This window comes from Crotalus tigris, unplaced genomic scaffold, assembly GCF_016545835.1.
Source record: "Crotalus tigris isolate CLP2741 ecotype Arizona unplaced genomic scaffold, ASM1654583v1 scf7180000020200.116860, whole genome shotgun sequence".
Taxonomy (NCBI): Eukaryota; Metazoa; Chordata; class Lepidosauria; order Squamata; family Viperidae; genus Crotalus; species Crotalus tigris.
In genome coordinates, this window is record NW_024097901.1 from 1 (window position 1) to 20,000 (window position 20,000).

Genomic DNA, 20,000 nt, shown 5'->3' on the forward strand with positions numbered 1-20,000 from the left:
CATGCGAGGAGCGGACCAGCATGCACGTACGTGTGCATATAGCTTGACTTGTGCAAGTTGAGCTGCACACACGTGTGCAAGTGTAGTGGCCCGCCACTTGCGCAAGTCACACATACATGCTTGCCAGCCCTGCCACTCACACGGCCTGGTTGCAAATAGGCCACAGCCCCGGAGTGGGCCGCGGCCCAGGGGTTGGGGACCTCTGGGCTAGATGATTTCCATATCTCTTTCACCTATTCTTCCTCTTGGATACATCCTGCCACCAATTTCTCTGCTACTCACTGCATAACTGCTGGCATTCCATCATGAATTAAGGGCCACTTGGCATAAGATGGACCATCTAGAATTTGAGTAGGGAAAATAAAAAATACAGGAAGGTAGTAGGTGAGAACATTTCCTAATATTGTTAGGAGATTGGCAAAGGAAGCGCAATCTGCTTGACGATTTGGACCTGCCATCTAGTGGAAGGAAGTGAACCTTACCATGATTATGTGTGTGGGATCTCATGCAACTTTATTGACTTTGTAGGAAGTGGATGCACTGCTTAGTGAAAATGAAATGCTTCAGGGAAAACTGCATAGCCAAGAGGATGACTTCAGGCTGCAAAATAGCACTCTCATGCAGGAGCTCTCCAAGGTACTGGACTGTTATTCCTTTTGCAGTGCCACCAGGGTCGTGCCAGGGGGTGCTGTGTGACACAAAATAGCACTGCAGGTTAACCATGCAGAATTCTGAGATAGAATTCTAGAACCATAGGGTCGGAAGGAGCCATTTAGGCAGGCGCATTCAGCCATCTGGCAAGTGCAGAAACTCAAAGTCTAGTTTCTTAACAAATGTCTATCCAGCTTCAGTTTGAAAACAATCAGATCTTACAAAATGTAAGTTATGAAAGTGCAGGAACTCCACTCAAAGTCAGAACGGAATGAATTAGGCCTGTGCAGTGCTTCAGACTCAGTCTCCAAACAGTACATGGGAAGGCACAGGTATGCAGGCTTGTCTCAAGCCCCTTAAAGCAGCTGTTCTCTTTCTCAGGATCGGTTCTGAGAAAAGACCTTGTGAAGGTGTTGCAGACAGGCGCTAGGTTCACTCCCCTGTGTCCTTCAAAACATATTTTGCGCACTGAATCTAAAATCTTGGACAAAATATTTATCTACATATATAATTTAATACTTTTAATCCAACATCTTCAGCTCAGGCCGGAGAGATTCTTCGTCTCGGTGATTCATTTTATCTTTTCTAATCTTTTATTCTGTTTGTTACTACTGCTGGCCCAAAACAGATACCAAATATAAAATGTGGGTAGGACAAAACCCAGCCTTCAGCTCCCCAAACAAACTTCTTCATGCACGCATGAAGAATTTTTTCCTTGTCTTTCACCCTAGTTTGACTGTCAGATTGGCAAGCCCAATTGCTGCAAATGTTTTTTTCTTTTTCCTTCCATTCTCACAGTATGGTGTTTGAGTCATTTGTGTGGTATTAAAAAAGCATTCTGAGTGGGAAGCTTTTCTTAGCATCTGTTGTTTGCATGCTTACTGAGTTTGGAAAAGTGCAGGCTAATCGGTAGGGGGTGAAAGCTTTCCGTGCATTTGGTGTATTTATTAGATTACTCCTAGTTCATTAAACCAAAGCCATTGAAGAAGGGAAAGATCACTACATCCTTTATAGTCAGTGCTTTAGAGCAGCGGTTCCACTTGGTGGCTGGGCCCCGGCACAGGGGATGCGTGAATGGTACCCACACGTGCGTGTACACAGCTCCATGGGTGCAAGTGGCGGGCGCGAATGCCCTCCACTCACGCAAATGGAGCTTCAGGCGTGAGTGGAGGATGCTTGCCCTTGCACACAAATCTCCACTTCTGGAAGCGACAGGCACTTGTCCTGGCATATGAAGCTCCGCTTGGGCGAGCAGAGGGCACATGAGCAGAGGCTGCTTGTGCTCGTTTGTGAAGCTCCACTTGCTCAAGCGGCGAGTGCTTGTGCACAAAGCTCCATTTGCACGAATGAAGCTTCGTGCACAAGCGCCCTCCACTTGTGCGAGTGGAGCTTTGTGCATGAGTGCAAGTACCCTCTGCTCAAGTGCCCATCACTTGCATGAGTGGAACTTCACACGCGCACGCTTGCCCATCGCTCACACGGCCCAGTTTCAGACAGGCCACAGCCCAGTAGTGGGGGTTGGGGGAGACCCCTGCTTTAGAGCACTCTCTTGGGACTTATTTTGGGGAACTGGAATAACAAGTGCTTTTTCTTGCCCTGAAGATCTGGGATCAGCTGCAGACCAATTTCACCCCAGGTGGATCATCTGCGCTTTTTGTTCAGTGTCCTGGGAAATGTATTACTTGCTGAAATCCCGTCCTTTGGTCTTTCAAATGCAGCTGTGCTCGCAGCTTGAGCAGTTGGAGAAGGATAATCAGATTCTTCGGGAAGGGAAGACAGCAGTAGCCGGTGAAGGGTCGTTCCCAGCCAGCTCCGTGGATGGCGAGCTGTTAAGGCTACAGGCAGAGAATTCTGCCCTGCAGAAGAACATGGCAGGTAGCTTTCTTACTGGCATACAATTGTGGGGGCTTAAATTGAAGTTTGGAAAGTCCAAGGAATTGGACAGGGGGAAGATTGGCCAAGTGGAGCACTTTACAGCAGCCTTCCCCAAATATGGCCATTGCTGAGACTTCTGGGCGTTGAAGTCCATACAGCACAATGGGGAAGGTTGTCTGCAAAGGTTGCAGTATTATAGGAGAAAAAGTTATCTCCCTTCTAGATTTTTTTTAAAAAACAAAATCACTGTAATAAGCATATTGGAAACTTGGCTATTATATACGTACCATTGTACTTCTAATTTTGATGAAAGGCTACTAAATATCATATGACTATTACTGGGCGCTTTTTCACAGGATTTCATCAGCAGATTTTTAAGAGAGAGGGATTTTCCAGACTGGGAAAGGAGTTTGGGAGGCAAAGTTGGTCCCTGGGTCTGAAAGCGCCCATCCTTGATTTTATACCAGTATTTTTCCAAACTTGGCAACTTTTAAGACGTGTGGATTTCACGCCTTAAATTTTCCAGCCATCTAGAATTGTGCTCCGTACATCTTAAAAGTTGCCCGGTTTTGAAAAAGACAGATTTAAAAGGGATACAGAAGAAGGAATCTGTGGTCTGCTCAGAATGGATGATCCTTGTTCTGCAGCTTTACAGGAGCGCTATGAGAAAGAAGTGGCCCGGCAAGCAGAAAACCGAGGTGGCGGGAAAGGTGATGGTTCTCCGGATTCTTGTCCCGCTATGCCAGAGACGACTTCAGAACAGCCGGCATTTGACAGCGACAGTAGCAGTGCCATTTCCCAGCAGCTTCTCTCAGAGGTGGAACTGAAACTGCAGACCGAGAGGGAGGAAAAAATATTGCTGAAGGAGCAGCTGCAGAGTCTCGAGGTAAGAAGGACTCCCTGATATTTGCTCCCCTTTGCCAAGCGTTGATTTCTGCCTCAGCTGGAGGCTGCAGCTATTGGGAAGTAGTTTGTAGGGAGCAAGAAGTCATTTCTCATCACACATAAAATAGAACAATTTCAAAGAAAGCAGGAGATGGAAGAAAGCAGAACATTCTGACCTCAGCATTGATCTTCAGGATAGCAGAAGACATCCCATGCCATAGATTAAGGATGGGATGTGGTCAAACGTTGTCCACTCTCAGCATTTCTCACCACAGGCTATGTTGGTTGGGGTTCCTGTGACTGGCAGTTCAATGGCATCTCGATGGACCATAGGAGCCTTGCTCCAGATTGCATTTGTCCATTTCCATCCCTGCCCTATCTTCCAAGTACCAAAGAATAGCAATAGCACGTAGACTAATATACTGCTTCACAGTGCTTTGCAGCCCTCTCTTAAGCCATTTTACAGAGTCAGCATATTGCCCACAACAATCTGGGCATTTTACCAACCTTGGAAGGCTGAGTCAACCTTGAGCTGATGAGACTTGAATTGTCAAACTGCTGGCAGCTGGTAGTCAGCAGAAGTAGCCTGCAGTATTGCATCCTAACCACTGCACCACCTTGGCTCAGAAGCATTTGTCGCCCAATTGCCGTGGCTTATAGTAACTGGATTTGCATGTGAAATCACTTCTCACTTGGATTAATTTAATTTAATTTAATTTAATTTAATTCACTTAATTTTGTTGTGAGTTACACAATGACAATAAAGATTTCTATTCTATTCTATTCAACATTCCTATTCTGTTCTGTTCTACTCTACTCTACTCTACTCTACTCTATCCTACTCTACTCCTATTCCTATTCCTATTCCCATTCTATTCCATCCCATCCCATCCCATCTCATCCCATTCCTCTAATGTGGAATCTGGGGCTGCCCTTGAAGATCATCCAGAAGCTGTACTTGGTTCATCATGCAGCCGTGCCTCATGCACGGGAGCTTGCAATTCACCCATGTCAATGCTGCTGCTATATGAGTTTCATTGGCTTCCAGATACAATTCAGGGTGCTGGTTATCATGTTTAAAGACCTAATGGCACAGGGCCAGGTTATTTGTAGGACAAATAAGGTGGGCACACCCAGATCTTTTCCTTCAAATGTTGCCCTCTGGAGGGATCTTGGAAGCACTTCTCTTTTGTGGCTGTCATGGCCTTTTGGAGCATCCTTTTCCCTGAGATACGGAAGGCCCCAAATCATTAGCTTTCTGGAGGACCGTGAAGACCTGGCTCTTCACTCAGCACTGGGCTAGAGTGCTACTGAAACCAGTAGATCTAGACATTGTGGGATATTACAGTACTGTGACAGGATAGGTGATGAGTTTTTTTGGGGGGGGAAGCAGGTCTGTGGATTTATATTTATCTGTTTTTTATGGAACGTTGCCGTGAGCTGTCCATGTTTATAACATGTGTAAGATAAGCAGTCATATGCATTTTCTACCAACATAACTAAATTATATTCAATTAGAAGTGCGCTGATCTAATATAACTGTTAATAGCGAAATGGCCAGTGTTGTTAGCATGGCAGGGAATGTTTCAGCAAAGAATAATACAGAGACTTGAAAGCAGGAGAGGATCCGGATCATAGCGATCGGTCCTTTGTTTCCAAATGCAGGCCTTTATTTTTATTTTTTCTTCCCAGAAGAGGGAATGGGGACCTTTTGGTTGGATAGGATAAAGTAAATGATCCTCAGTATGCTGCTTTTTAAACTAGAAAATTTAGACGGTGCCTCTTCCTTGTCTCACCACTGCCCTGATATGGTCGTTGTCTTATAGAACCACCTGGCGGAGTTGTTCAAAACAATCGCCAGATGAGTGAAAGACTCTGAATGCTTGAGACAGGTCACTGTGTTTGCCTCTCCTTCCCCTCCTGTAGGCATCCAAGACAACGGAGACCTCCCGCCTGCAGCAAGAGCTCTCCAAGGTAAGAGGGGAGAGAGTTTTGTATGGCTGGTCACATTTTTGGGAGGGCGAGGATTGCTGGTGAGAACTTACAGCCTTTTCTCTCTTATGCAGTTTGTGGAGAAGCTTAAGAAGAAGCAAGAGAGGTATGTTTTGGAGGTGGGGAGCTTGCTCAGGCTAAGGAATGGGATTTACTCCTTGTTAGCTAGCCAGGCTCCTACCTGCTTGATTGCTGTTCCTGTTACAAGCGAAAGTTTGCCCTCGTCTCAAGAAGTCTGAATGAATGCTCCTTCCTCCACTGCGGAGAGAATGTTAATATGTTCTGCGGGGGGGGGGATTTCCCTTGGGAATCAGCTTTAGTCTCTCTTGCATTCTGTGTTTTAATTTCTCCCTATCTTGGTGTCTCGTCCTCTTTTAGCTTTGTGCGGCTTCAGACAGAAAAAGAAGCTCTCTACAATGACAGCAGGTAGGGGCTGGGCAATCTGGAATTTTGCCCTCTGCGCCAGCGCAACAGTGCACTCTTCACCTAAGCCTGTTTGAGAAGCACCGGGTGGTTGGTTGGAGCAGAGCTTTGCAAAGGACATTTGAAGCCGGGGTTTTGGGAGAAAGGGGGTGGGTGGAAGGAGGAAGATGGAGAAATCCACTGCCAGTATTACAATCCAGATCATCAGAAAATCACCGCTGCGTGAAAGCATTACATAAAAGTCTGGCAAGGTGATCCCTGTGGGAATCCGCTGCGCAAGCCTGTTGATGGCGTGGAATGAATTGCACTCATGCCTGACTGGTCTGTTGATGGCGTGGAATGAATTGCACTCATGCCTGACTGGTCTGAAGTGGGCCCGGTTAAGTAAGCAGAAAGCCTTGGGACTCTTCCCCTTCTTCCCAGCCTCTTGAATGATCCCTGGACCCATTTTCATTGCGTTTATTTAAGCTGTGCAGTACGGCTTTCAGATATTATAATGATATAACAAATTAGATAATAAAATAGCAGATTACACTGTAGCTGAACAAAGCAATGTTATACCATGTGGGTAGGTGAGGCAGGGCCTCTAAGCTCAAGAGTGCCGGTCTATCTCTCCCCTGTTTAGCAAAAACAAATGATCTGTGTAAAGCAGACCCTGATACAGAGTAGATTAGACACATGTGCATAATTTAGATCCAGTGTTGTACCTCTTAGCTAACCTTGGCTGGTCTTGAGTACTATGCAAACTTAATTTTAATTACTGCTTGGATGGGGGACCATCTGGGAGGCTCAGAGCTGTTGGCCAGATTTCAACGTTGAATTAATTGGATACTCTAGAAGAAGGCAGTGGCAAACCACTTTCGTTACACTGCTTAGAAAGCCTGGATGTATCCATGAAAGTCCCCAGAGTTGAGCATAGCTGAAAACTGGAGGGTCTTGCTTCTTTTCTTGACTGGAATTTGCCTCAGCTGGGTGCAGGTTTTAACTGAAAATGAAACTGGATATGGGGCTGGAGCACTGGGCAGTAATGGTGTTAAAAGTGCTTTGATGAAAAACCTGCTGCAGTGGTGGGTGCTGAGGAAAAAGTGTGGAAAGGAGCATATTCCTGGGAAAACAAGCAATAAAACAGATAGAAATAGATAACCTTTATTGTCATTTTTTTTTTACTGTGGGCATAATGACACACATTAAAAATGAAATTTAGTTGCTTGCTCTCAAAGTTTACACATACATAACACACATTTAAACATACTATATACAACAAATGTATAGACTTACACCCTTACATATAAGTAACATATAAATATTAATCACTGTCCATCTTGAATACATAACGGAAGGAGGAAGTTTTAGAGTTCACAAGATTAATACTCTAAAAAACTCTTTAAAAACCCTCTAAAAATCCTATAAATAATAATAATAATAATAATAATAATAATAGCCCCCCCAGTGAGGCACTACCTTGACGTGGTTGTGGGGCTTGTGTACTCTGAGGAAGATGAGAGCTATGCCAGAGGTTCAACCATACTGGACAGGTCTCATCAGAGGAGTCAGACAAAGAGTGTCTCTCCCATACAAAATCTGGTGAGACGTAAATTTCAGAATGCCATACCGGCTCGGATGTCGCCCGGGTTAACAAGGTCCGCGCTAGATATTGGAGTTCCTGGATATCTGGTGAAAAATGGGTTACAGGACTCAGGACTGTTGGCTGAGCAACCAGGGCCAGCAGCTGCAGAACTACTGGAAGAAAAGATGTTTACCCGTCGCAGATACACAGTGATGGAAAATAAAGAAATAATGATCTGTTACTACAGATCAAGTCCAACAAGACGAGGATATCTAAAACGAATGCACCAGTTCTGGAAAGAACAACATCCAGAATCAGAAATAACAGAACAGAGACTAGCAGATCAACGCCGATTTATAATATCATTTGCCTGTAAGCAAAAACTATCATTTGCCTGTAAGCAAAAACTGGTGGGATCATAAAATAGAGAAAGTCATAGAAAATGATAAAATTAAACTGCTCTGGGACTTCAGAATTCAAACAGACAAGCACCTGCAACATAACACCACAGACTTAACAATTGTCGATAAGAAAAACAAAAAAGTCTGGATAGTGGACGTGGCAGTGCCTGGAGATAGCAGAATAGAAGAGAAAGAACTGGAGAAGATAACAAAATACAAAGACCTACAAATAGAAATAGAAAGACTGGCAAAAGCAAGCAAGGGTAGTACCAATAGTCATAGGCTCCTTGGGTGCAATCCCAAAACAACTGGAGCACCACTGGAACACCATTGGCATTGACAAATTCGCTATTAGTCAATTGCAAAAGGCGGCCTTATTAGGAACTGCTTCCATCCTGCGACGATACTGTAATACCATCAAACATCCACATCTGCCTATCCCAGGTCCTGGGTAAGGACTCGATAGGTAGACAAAATGCCAAATCCAGTCTGAACATCTGGCTGACTGTGCAATGATCCATAATAGCCAAATCCAGTCTGAACATCTGGCTGACTGTGCGATGATCGATAATAATAATAATAACATTAAAAAAGCTAGAAACAGGGATGAGTGGATGAGATGGGAATGAAAAAGGCATTTCCTCCAAAAGTAGGGAGGTGAGAGAGGAGATTGAAACAGCCAGCAGAATTACCCAAAGGCAACAGAGCAGCTTAAGGAGAAGAAAGCAAGGTCCCTGACTTCCCTCTCCTCTGCAAACAAATTTTCTCTTCCCCTATTCAGGACCAAAATTGAGGAGATCCAACAGCGGAAGGAAGAGGAGCTCAAATCTCTGCAAGTTCGTAATCAGAAGCTGCAGCAGGAGCTCCAGACCACAAACCAGGTAAAAGGCATTTTTCCTTCTCCTGTAGTTCAATCTGAGTTACATTTAAGGCACGGCTAAAGAGACCTGATTCGTCAGATTTAGAAAGTGTGTCCAGGAGCTTGGCTCCATCAGCAAGGAAACCTCTTGATCGAAAGTGTTTAGTTGTATCATTTGAGAGGTCTTGATGCAAAAGCCTAGCTGTGTTCTTGCCCAATTCTTTTCAGCTTTGGTTCTCTAACCTGTACATTGAGAATAATTTTTGGCCTTTCAGTGTCTAAAACAGTGTTTCTGAACCTCAGCAATGTTAAGATGTGTGGACTTCAACTCCCAGACTTCCTCAGCCAGCAAGACCACACGTCTTAAGGTTGCTGATCTAAAGCATGATTGTCTTTTTGGGGCTTAACTGCCACAGTTTTCCCCAATGAAGCTTGAGAAGTATGAGAAAGATGACAGAGCTAGGGTTGTTTGCTGGTTTATAAATCATACATATAGGTTGTCCCACTCACCAGATAAATTTCTACTATCGCATGGAAATACAGTTCCCGCAATTCCTTGGAGGAAATGCCATAGACTTGTAAAGCAAATAAAGCATAAATATAGCTAACAATAATAGGCCATTTGTTTCCTGCTCTAGAAAATAGGATTTCCTCCCCCCCACCTCCGTTTTCCCTAAGAAAGGGAAGAATCTATGCTTCTATCTTTTTAATGGTCCTGAGGTTTATTGATTCCACCTGATAATTTTTATGGGCGTGGTTGCCTCCATCGAGGGCAGGCATGTCAAACACGCGACGTCATGTGACATCACACGACATATCGCGACTTTTCCCCCATTGCCGGCAATGGGGTGGGCGCAGTTTTAGGGTGACGCATCCGGCCTGTGGGCCGACAGTTTGACATGCCTGATCTAAGGTGTGATCCTAGTGGAATTTAATGCAACAGTGAAATCCTCCATTAACATTCTGTTTGGTAAATTTTTTCCTTCTTTCTCAGGGCTTCTTGGAATTAAAGGACCAATTGCAGAGTTGTCAAAAAGAAAATGAATTGGCCCTTCAGACTCTGCAGGACCAGGTGAGCAACCTTTCTACTTGCCTGACCTCCTCTGATCTGCCTCAAACTATAATTTTGGTGAGATGTTTACTTTCTGATATTGTAGGCCTGTGCAGAGGATTGAATCTCTGTTTCCCCTTCGGGAGGTTGGTCTTATAGCTCCCATCAGTCTCAAGCCGTATTGGGGTGCTGGAACTAATGGCGTATGAAAGGCATAGGCATATACACTTATGCCTGTTCTTGAAGTAAGATGATAAAATGTATATTGCCTTATAGAAGTAACAGATACCCAGAGAGCTCCCTGAATAGATTCTAGTTTTTGCCAGAGCTATATGGTTTCAAAGTTTATTTATTATAGTGCAGTGGTAGGCAATCTTGGCTCTTTTACGACTTGTGGACTTCAACTCCCAGAATTCCTGAGCCAGCATGGCTCAGCTTGGAACCTCTCCCTTTCCCCTCAGCATGGCTGGCTCAGGAATTCTGGGAGTTGAAGTCCACGAGTCATAAAAGAGCCAAGGTTGCCTACCCCTGTGATTCCTATTTGCCACCAAAGAAGCAGAATTATATGGCTTGTGTTAATTATGTCATTTGAGAACATTGACGTTAGGAGCTGTAGAAAATGTGGAATTCTGATTTTGCTTTTGTAGGGATGGACAAAGATTCGTTTTTCTAATGGTAAAGTATTCTTCAAATCATAAAAGCTGGAGATGCGTGACCTTTTGAAGTAAAAAATAATAATCTGTGCTTGCTATTATGTTTTGTAGTTTTCTCCTGTGATACTGTGACATAGGTCAGCCCGAAGTCCTGTAGATGGTTGAACTGCACTTCCCCAATTATTAATCATCCCTGATCATTGGCCAAGTGATTGAGGCTAATAGGAATCTGAAACATTTAGAATGAATTATCTTAGTGAAGCCTGAAATGTAAACAAGGAGGCCTTTTGACCAGCTCTGGCAGATAACACCAGCTGGATCAGGAGGTACTAAAGACAGTGCCTTAACTCTCAGCTAGACTTCACTCATTTACTTTACATAGGGCTGCCCTTGAAAGTGATTCCGAAGTGCAGCTGGCATCAAATACAGCTGTTTTCTTGCGATCTAGTACTAGCCAGTTCAGCAGAATAACCCCTATTTTATGGGAGCTGGTTGCTGTTGGCCTCTGGCCCAATTCAGAGTGCTGGTGATTACATATGAGCTCTATACAATTGAACTCTTGCTACCTCTGGGCTCTTTTCCTCCAGGTAGACCAGTGGTTCTCAACCTGTGGGTCGGGTCCCCATTTGGGGTCGAACGACCATTTCACGGGGGTCGCCAAACAACGCAGTCCGCCATTTTTTCCCCCTTTTCCTTACCTGTGCTACTCCCTTTTATTCTATTGGCTTTTGAAAGCCAATAGAATAGACTCTCTTGAATAAAATCTAATTCTATTGGCTTTCAAAAGCCAATAGGAATTGTCCAGGCTGTCTCTGCCCTGCTGAGCCCGTCAAAAGTCCCATTCTGCAAACGGTGCTGCACCAGTTGAGTAGTCCTCGACTTACGACTGGTTTAGTAATCCTCGACTTACGACCGGTTGGGGGTCACGGCATTAAAAAGGTTGAGAACCACTGAGGTAGAATCTGTGTGAAGCAGAGAGAGAATGATGCTCATCCCACAGAAGATTGGGGGGGGGGGTCCTGCCTGTTGGCATTCAAAATCACCATAGTGATTTCATGTTATATTATGTTCCTATTATGTATTATCTTGTGGCTGTTTTTAGATTGTGTACTCTTAAGACATGTGGTCATAAGTCACATATAAAGACGTGGGTAATAAATAAATAAAGCAAGCCAGATGGCTGACTGGCAAATGGGTTGGCTAGCTGTAGGATTGATACAACCTGCCTCTGCTCGTTCACTGAGTTACTTCAGTAGAGATTCATCTGAGGTTTTTTGGCACTGATCTTACTTTCCATAAAGTAATTTGCCTGCTCTCCTTTCCATTTAATTCAGTAAGTTGCATGTTGGCATTCTGTTCCTATTCTTGCCATACTCTATGTGTGGGCGTGTGAATTACGTTGACCCAGTATGATTTTATCTCAGTCTGTCTTTCCCAAGTATATTTCTGAATGCAGAACACGCATTCTCCTTGGTACTTTATAAAAGAAATCTGAATTTGCTAGTGGGGATGGGGTTACCTTTCCTGAGATACTTCCTTGGCAGTAAATCCAACTGAACCTAATAAAACCTATTGAGGTTGATATGAAATTGCATTGTAATGTTTCTCTAGGTATGGAAGTCAACAGCTAAAAAAATGAGAAACCTGGGACTTAAAATATGAACACTACTAGTGGCAGTTGTTGAGCTAATACTCCAAAAGCATTAAATATAAGTAATGGAAACTTGCTATAAAACTAAAGCACCCCCTCCCCACCCCAAGGAAGCTGTTGTATCACTGCCCTGTGAATACATCTCTAGTGTCAGTGGGGAGACAGACACTGTATCCAATGGGTTTATATCATTCATTTGCTCCATGCTGAAAATGATGCAATTTCAGACAAGGCCACGTGTTGCTTTATTGAATGAATTCCTCTTAGCTATCCTCTCTTCCTTTGAATGATGTCTTATTTAGTCATAAGCATATGTAAATGTGAAATTGTGCTAATCTGCTAAAGTGTCAGAAAGTTATAGAAGGCAGTTATCTGCTATGAACCCAAGTTCACGTATTGTCCTCCCAACACAAAGATTGTCCCCCTGCATTGTGTTCCTAGGATGCTCCTTATAAGAGAATCAGAACTGAAGGGCCTTTGTGGATGATGATTGTCTTGTATGTGCATTGACTGAATATAAATTTTATGTGTAGTTTTAGTCATACATTGTGATATTGAGTTTATACATGGCAATGAGATTATAATCAGCCAGTGTCTATTTTATCTTTTGCAATGTTCTTTATTTTGTTTACCATTGAATGTGTTACCATGGACATTTTACTATGGATATTTTAATTACATTGTTTAGCATAGAAATTTTAATCAACGATCTTATGTAAATTGATGTGAGAATGGACATCATATTTGTATGCTGCTGAATTGATTCAACAGCATACAAATCTGACAAATCCATTATTGCACAATCAGTAGCAGAGCTGAGCTGCGAACCATCCTACAGGCTGCAAAAGATGGGGAAAATCTATAATGCTGTTAAGTATTTAAGAAGAAATGTGAAGCTAAAATAGCCGTTAATGAGAATTGTTATCTGAACAGATCGCAGCTCCCTAGAATTTAAACCAGAGCATTGACACATATGTAGGTTCTGCATGCTGTATATATATTCTGCCAATGCTATCTGAGTTGCTCCTGAAAGTCTCCAAATGAAGAAACTAATTCCAGTATAAAGAGTTGAAAGCGTGGAAAACCCAGATTTATTGTAATACTGAGTTGAAGATTTTTGGCCATGGTGGTAGTGATGGGAAAGAGTTCAAATAATCTGGAGAGTACTGCTGATACCCTTCCCTTTTAATAAAACAATACGATGCATATGGGAATAACTTTCATTCAGTGATCTTAATTCTTTTATGGTGCAAGTTTCTACATTCATATCTCTTTTTATTTCTAAATGGGGTCATTCTTGGTGGCTCTGAATGACAAAAGGAAAGTAATTTCAGGTTTTGAGTTATGCTGGTAGGGGAAGAAGTGTTTTTTTATATCAAGGTTGTGGAGAAGAATTAAATTCCGATTTTCTCCATTCTCAACCCATGGCAAATAAAAACAATTAAATCAGTCCAATTGGCTTAAATCTTTTGAAAAAGGAGGCATTGGAAAACGCCACTGCATCAATCAGGCTTTGCCCACATAGAAGAATGGAAAGAGACGAGAGGAGAGAGAGAGAGAGAGAGAGAGAGAGAGAGAGAGAGAGAGGGGGGGGGGGAGGAGGGAGGGGAAATGTATGCAAAACCATCTATGTATTTTTAAGGGAACTTTGATGCACATTTTCTCTCGGGTATGTTCTCCTTGTTGGTATTAACTTTATATACCAAATTCACATTGTAAGTCTCTCCAGAGAGAATATTCAATATGTTTTACCTGTTGATTTGGGGGCCATGCTATTTTGAGAATATTGTATCGGAATCTTCATTTCTTCTGCATAACTTGCTACCTTAGGCTTAATTTCATCCAAGGAGCAGATGATGTAAAACTTAGAATTTTCTAGGTAACAGTATATATAAATATATACTAGATAAGTTCTTTCTGAAAATATACAGTTCAGAACACTCGTTAAATTCAGATGCTGTTTAGTATGAAATAGACTTAAGATTTCTTTATTTTCCTTTCCTTTATGCCAGTGATGGCGAACCTTTTAGAGACCGAGTGCCCAAACAGCAACCCAAAACCCACTTATTTATCGCAAAGTGCCAGGGCCGCATCAGCATCGGGGGGGGGGGGCAAGGAGGCGCCTCTGAGTGCCGCCTCTGGCACACAAAAACTGGGGGTGCAAAAATGGGCCACTGTGCTGCAAGGTGCAAAAATGGCCACCACTACGCCGCGGGGTGCAGATACAAGGTGCTGCACCATGCAAGAATGGGGCAGGGCTAGTGAGTATCACTATTTGTAGCGCGCATGCTTCCCCTCCCTTTTCTTTCAGTCAACCAATTGACAATGGTTGGTGACTTCTATCACCTCTATTCGAGCTTGCTAGTTGGCCGCTTCGCCTCCTTTGTGCTGGGTGGGGCTCCTGCTCTGGGTGGCGGTGGCAGCCTGATGGACCTGCTGTTGGCGGCGGTGGTACACGTGCCAACAGAGAGGGGTCTGAGTGCCACCTCTGGCACATGTACCATAGGTTCACCACCACTGCTTTATACCACTCAATTTCTCCTTGAGCTGTTACTGTTGTATGTTATTCTCCCTTTGATCTTCCTCTCCCCAACCTTTCTTGGGCAATGCTTCAGGCTAATTCCTTACTATAAAAGTGACTCACTTGGCTTCCATTGATTTTTGATTTACAGTATTTGATCAACAAAGACCTAGTTGCAAGTCTTTTTTCTGAAGGGTAATTCTTCTCTGATGAATGGACTATGTAGCTCCAAAGGATTGTCACATGTCAAGAGTTCATCAGTTTTATTTTAAGCAGGAGATATGGACATTCCTAAGAGTGTTGCTATTGTTACCTGTTTTTGTAGCTAGAAATAGGATTGCAACGTTCAACTAAAATTTCAAAAATGAAATGTTTTAATTCTTCGGATGGCTGCTTATCTTTCACATGTATTTGGATTTCTATATTCTCTGTTGCAGGATCAGTTGGTGACTTGTTCAGAACTATCAGTTTTCTGCCTCCTGTGTCTTCAGCAATGCCAAAGTTAGAAAATGGAGCAAAATACACCCTTAACACCCTCATTTGAAGCCAGCTGTTATCTTGAGATAGGCTTGGATATACTTTGCATACTCTAAATATTTTATTTCCCATCACATAATATAACTGAATTGCCTTGGATTTCAGATAATTCATCCAAGTCCACAGTACTGAAAGCCCACTTTCTCAGCTTAAAGCAGGAATTCTGGGAGTTGAAGTCCACGAGTCATAAAAGAGCCAAGCTTGCCTACCCCTGGTTTATATTGTATTAGATTTTACTATTCTAGTAAACATTCTTAATAAAAATTATATCTATGTGTATATGTAGGAAGGGGATGACCTCCAGCCCACCCACCCCTAATGTACCACCAAAATGCAGTGTGCCCCTGGATTGTGGGATCAAAGGTTGACTCCTGATTTCAAGTATAATCCAAGTTCTATTTGAAAGCCGTATTCTTTGGTTCCCTTTTAAAGATTCAAATGTTGCTTGAGTCTATGCTGTTTCTCTGGGCACAATTACACATAACTTCATCCTCACAATGAGTTGCTATGGGAAACTTGTAAGATGTTGCCAGTGATGCTTTTTTGAGGCCTTACAGCTTCTTAGCCGTGTGCTTTGATAGACAGATGGGATTTCCTAGATTGGCTGTGGCTTCTTCCAATTTGGTATTGGATCATAGTTTATTGTAAAATTTATTTTACGACTTTGGTTATTCTTTCCCTAACCCATTTCCTCTTGGACACAGTTTTGTGTTCTATGCCATTGTGATGGAAGTGCTGTTCTATTTCAAGTGAAGTAAGCAATAGTCCATTTTAAACTATTATTTCTTCAGGTAAGCTTTTTTCTGGAAAAAAACATAGCAGCCATGAATTGGATATTTCATCTGTAGTTATTCTTCAGAAAATAATTCTTCAAACTATAGCACCATTATCTTTTCCAGTTTGATTATTCAAAGTTCCCCTAATTCTAAAGCAAAATTATCTCATTGGTCTCTTTGGGAATCCCTATTGGAGTTTATTATTATTATTATTATTATTATCGATCATCGCACAGTCAGCCAGATGTTCAGACTGGATTTGGCATTTTGTCTACCTATCGAGTCCTTACCCAGGACCTGGGATAGGCAGATGTGGATGTTTGATGGTATTACAGATATCGTCGCAGGATGGAAGCAGTTCCTAGTAAGGCCGCCTTTTGCAATTGACTAATAGCGAATTTGTCAATGCCAATGGTGTTCAAGTGGTGCTCCAGTTGTTTTGGGATTGCACCCAAGGAGCCTATGACTATTGGTACTACCCTTGCTTGCTTTTGCCACAGTCTTTCTATTTCTATTTGTAGGTCTTTGTATTTTGTTATCTTCTCCAGTTCTTTCTCTTCTATTCTGCTGTCTCCAGGCACTGCCACGTCCACTATCCAGACTTTTTTGTCTTTCTTATCGACAATTGTTAAGTCTGGGGTGTTATGTTGCAGGTGCTTGTCTGTTTGAATTCTGAAGTCCCAGAGCAGTTTAATTTTATCATTTTCTATGACTTTCTCTATTTTATGATCCCACCAGTTTTTGCTTACAGGCAAATGATATTTTTTGCAGATCTTCCAATGCACCATTGTTGCTACTTTGTCATGCCGGTGCTTGTAATCAGTTTGTGCAATATTCTTGCAACAGCTTACCAAGTGGTCCACTGTTTCTTCAGCTTCTTTGTATAGGCGGCACTTACCGTCTGTTGCTAACTAACTTAATAAGATAAGCCAAATAGGTTTGACTGGCTACCTATCAGATTAGCATCTGGAAGTGTCCCGGTTTCCCTAGTAGCACAGCAAGTGTTGTGTTTAAACAGACTTTGGGGGACTAGGGACAAAACATAGGGTAATGATCTAAAATGGGCGGGCTCATATTACACATATGGATGTGACTAGTTTCCACATTCCACTCCACTCTGGTTCTTGAATTGGATTTGGGGATTTCCTTCAAGTCTGTTAAAACTCTGTCAGCATATTTAGCTTCTTTGATTATGGTTTGCGTACTTAATGGCGGAACACACTGGTTATTAGCAAGTTGGTTGGAAAAAGATGTCGCCGTGTGGAATACCTGGGAGAATAAAAATGTGCAGAAAATATATAGAAAAAGGTCATGCCAGAGGAATGTAATATGTACTTAAAATGACATTGTGTGTCAAAATGTAATTGACAGAGCTCCTAACATTATCTGCCTGTCCGTCACAGCCCTTGGTTCTACTTTGTTCTTGGCTTGAGCACAACTACACACTCTTGACTACCCTTTATACTTTGTAGGTCTGACTAAGCCTGACTTAAGAGCCCCTTATTTAATAGTACAATACTTTAATATTCAGGCCCACTGCAATTGAACATTGCTTTGGAAATTACAGACAATGAGGATCGATTTATGAGTGGAAGGGCCTAACCCAGGCCCATCAGTTTATCTGAATATTTTCTGGAAATCTTTTTCCTTCAAATGCAGTAATTTACAGCTGAAATGATTGCACACATTGCTTCACTCATAGTATACAGTAAGTCAGTTGTTGGCGGAATTATTTTTTTGAAGGTGGGGAGTTTCTACCCAGGAGACCGTCATAATAGACCATAATATTAGGAACTTAACACTGAAAATACTCTCTTCCTTTCTATTTAATTGTTCCATTTCTTCTCTTAGATTCCCATCTTCCCAAGGGCTTTTCCCTCCTCTTAATTTGCTTTCCTTGTTTTAACCTTCTTCTTTTCTCAAACAGGTTTGGTGATTATGTTGAGTCTCTAATAACTGTGTCTTGTCCTGATAACTGAAATGTGCTTCATTTCGTTAATTGCTTTATTTTCATAGCAATTGATGTGCCTTTTTAAAAAAAAATGGTTTCTAAGCTTGCTTTCTCTAAAAACAAAATAAAAACCAATCACAACCCTTGTCCAAGACTGCTAGTTCCATGTTTTGCTCTATTTTTAATCCTTATTTTCTCCTTCCCCCCCCCCACCGCGTTTGCTCTCCCCTTCCCCCCACCTCTGCCTCTCCTTCCTTCCTTCCTTCCTTCCTTCCTTCCTTCCTTCCTTCCTTCCTTCCTTCCTTCCTTCCTTCCTTCCTTCCTGTTGCCCATTCTGCCCTTTATGGGCTCTCAGGTTGCGTGCCAAAGTGCGGAGAGCCAGGAACAGGTTGAGACCATTCTGTCTGAAAATGATGCTCTGAGAACCAACCTTGCAGCATTAGAACAGGTACCAGGTTCCATCTTGTGAGCCAAGTGGTTGGAGGGCAGAGAAGGTGGCATTGAGGATGATGAAATTAAAGGGTGTAACTATGCATTTTTACAAGGAGGGTATGTGTATTACATTTACAGCATAAGCGAGGCTAAATGACCAGCAGCAATGTGTGTGTGTGTGTGAAGAATTCCTGTTTATTGCATTTACATTCCTCCCTTCATCCAGCATACTGTGTATGAGATATGTGCGTGCATTTTCAACCTTTCCTATTGAGTTAGATAGGGTAAGAATAGACAGGTACCAAACCATCTTCTAATCTTCATGGATAACTGGGAATTTGAATGTTAGGATCTCCAAGCCTGGTCTGGTATTTTAATTGCTATACCACACTGACTCTGGTTCAAGGAACTTATTAACCTCACTTCATCAGTGCACAACAACAGAGCACTTCTCTTGAGCAAGGATGAGTAGCTGTTTAAGCCCAGGGACATGCATCTTTTTTGAGTGGCTAACAGTTGCAATGAAAGCAGCAGTAAAACTAGACAGGACTGTGTCGTAGACAGATTTGAGACCCAGATTTCTTTTTTCTAGGCTATGGAAGAGTTGGCTTTTTTTTTTAAACAAAAAATCTAGCTTAACCCTACAATTTTTACTTCTTTCCTGCCTTTAAACAACAGGAATTCCACATGCTCTTGGCTTGTCTAAAACAAGAAGAATCTAAGTTCTTCAGGAGAATGCTCTGTTACAGTCAGTTGTTTTGTCCTGCTGTGAAATGTCTGTGTCATTTTAGAAGAAAGTGATTGAGATTGCATCATAACTCACTCTCTCTCCCTCTCCCTCCCTCTCTCTCTCTCTCTCTGTCTCTCTGTCTCTCTGTCCCTCTCTCTGTCTCTCACTCTCTCTGTCTCTGTCTCTCTGTCTATCTCTCTGTCTCTGTCTCTCTCTGTCAGTCTCTCGGTTTCTCTCTGTCTCTGTCTCTCTCCGTCTCTCTATCTCTCTCTAATTCTCTCTGTCTCTCTGTCTGTCTCTCTGTGTCTCTCTCTGTCTTTCTGTCTCTGTCTGTCACTCTATCCCTCTTGTCTGTCTCTCTGTCTGTCTCTTTCTATCTCTCTCTCTCTCTCTGCTTCTCTCTGTCTCTCTATCTCTGTCTTTCTGTCTGTCTCTCTCTGTCTCTGACTCTCTCTGTCTCTCTCTGTATCTGTCTCTATCTATGTCTCTCTGTCTCTTTGTCTCTCTCTTTCTCTATGTCCCTCTGTCTGTCTGTCTCTGTCTCTCTCTCTGTCTGTCTTTCTGTCTCTCTCTGTGTCTCTCTGTGTCTCTATCTCTCTATCTCTGTCTCTCCCTTTTTCTCTGTCTCTGTCTCTCTGTCTCTGTCTCTCTGTCTGTCTCTCTGTCTCTCTGTCTGTCTCTCTCTATGTATTTCTCTGTCTATCTCTGTCTCTCTCTCTTTGTCTCTCTCTCTATCTGTCTCTGTCTCTCTCTCTCTGTCTTTCTCTGTCTATCTGTCTGTCTGTCTCTCTCTCTGTCTCTGTCTCTATCTATGTCTCTGTGTCTCTGTCTCTCTCTCTGTGTGTGTCTCTGTCTCTCTCTGTGTCTCTGTCTTTCTCTCTGTGTCTCTCTGTCTCTATCTCTATGTATCCCATTTTCTCTGTCTCTCTCTATCTCTATCTCTCTGTCTCTCTTTCTCTCTCTCACTGTTTTTCTCTGTCTCTGTCTCTCTCTTTCTCTCTCTCTGTCTCTCTGTTTCTCTCTCTGTCTCTTCTCTGTCTATCAC

General features: G+C 42.6%; 1 protein-coding gene across 4 annotated transcripts in view; it reads left to right on the top strand.

Annotated features, from left to right (window-relative positions):
* The first annotated feature begins 321 nt into the window (after window positions 1-321).
* The window catches only part of LOC120318358 (GRIP1-associated protein 1-like), an 84,650-nt gene continuing 64,971 nt past the window's right edge, over window positions 322-20,000 (top strand). For 2 of the 4 annotated variants that reach the window (XR_005559470.1, XM_039365844.1), the window contains exons 1-9: window positions 323-636; window positions 2,370-2,526; window positions 3,174-3,412; window positions 5,338-5,385; window positions 5,478-5,509; window positions 5,782-5,829; window positions 8,576-8,675; window positions 9,648-9,725; window positions 18,149-18,241. Coding sequence is in view for 2 of the 4 variants with exons in the window: in XM_039365844.1 (XP_039221778.1) it covers window positions 559-636; window positions 2,370-2,526; window positions 3,174-3,412; window positions 5,338-5,385; window positions 5,478-5,509; window positions 5,782-5,829; window positions 8,576-8,675; window positions 9,648-9,725; window positions 18,149-18,241 (873 nt within the window). In the remaining 2 variants the exon portion in view is untranslated. Of the gene's footprint in view, window positions 637-2,369; window positions 2,527-3,173; window positions 3,413-5,337; window positions 5,386-5,477; window positions 5,510-5,781; window positions 5,830-8,575; window positions 8,676-9,647; window positions 9,726-18,148; window positions 18,242-20,000 lie in introns of all 4 variants that reach the window. The other 2 variants (XR_005559471.1, XM_039365845.1) reach the window with 2 other exon arrangements.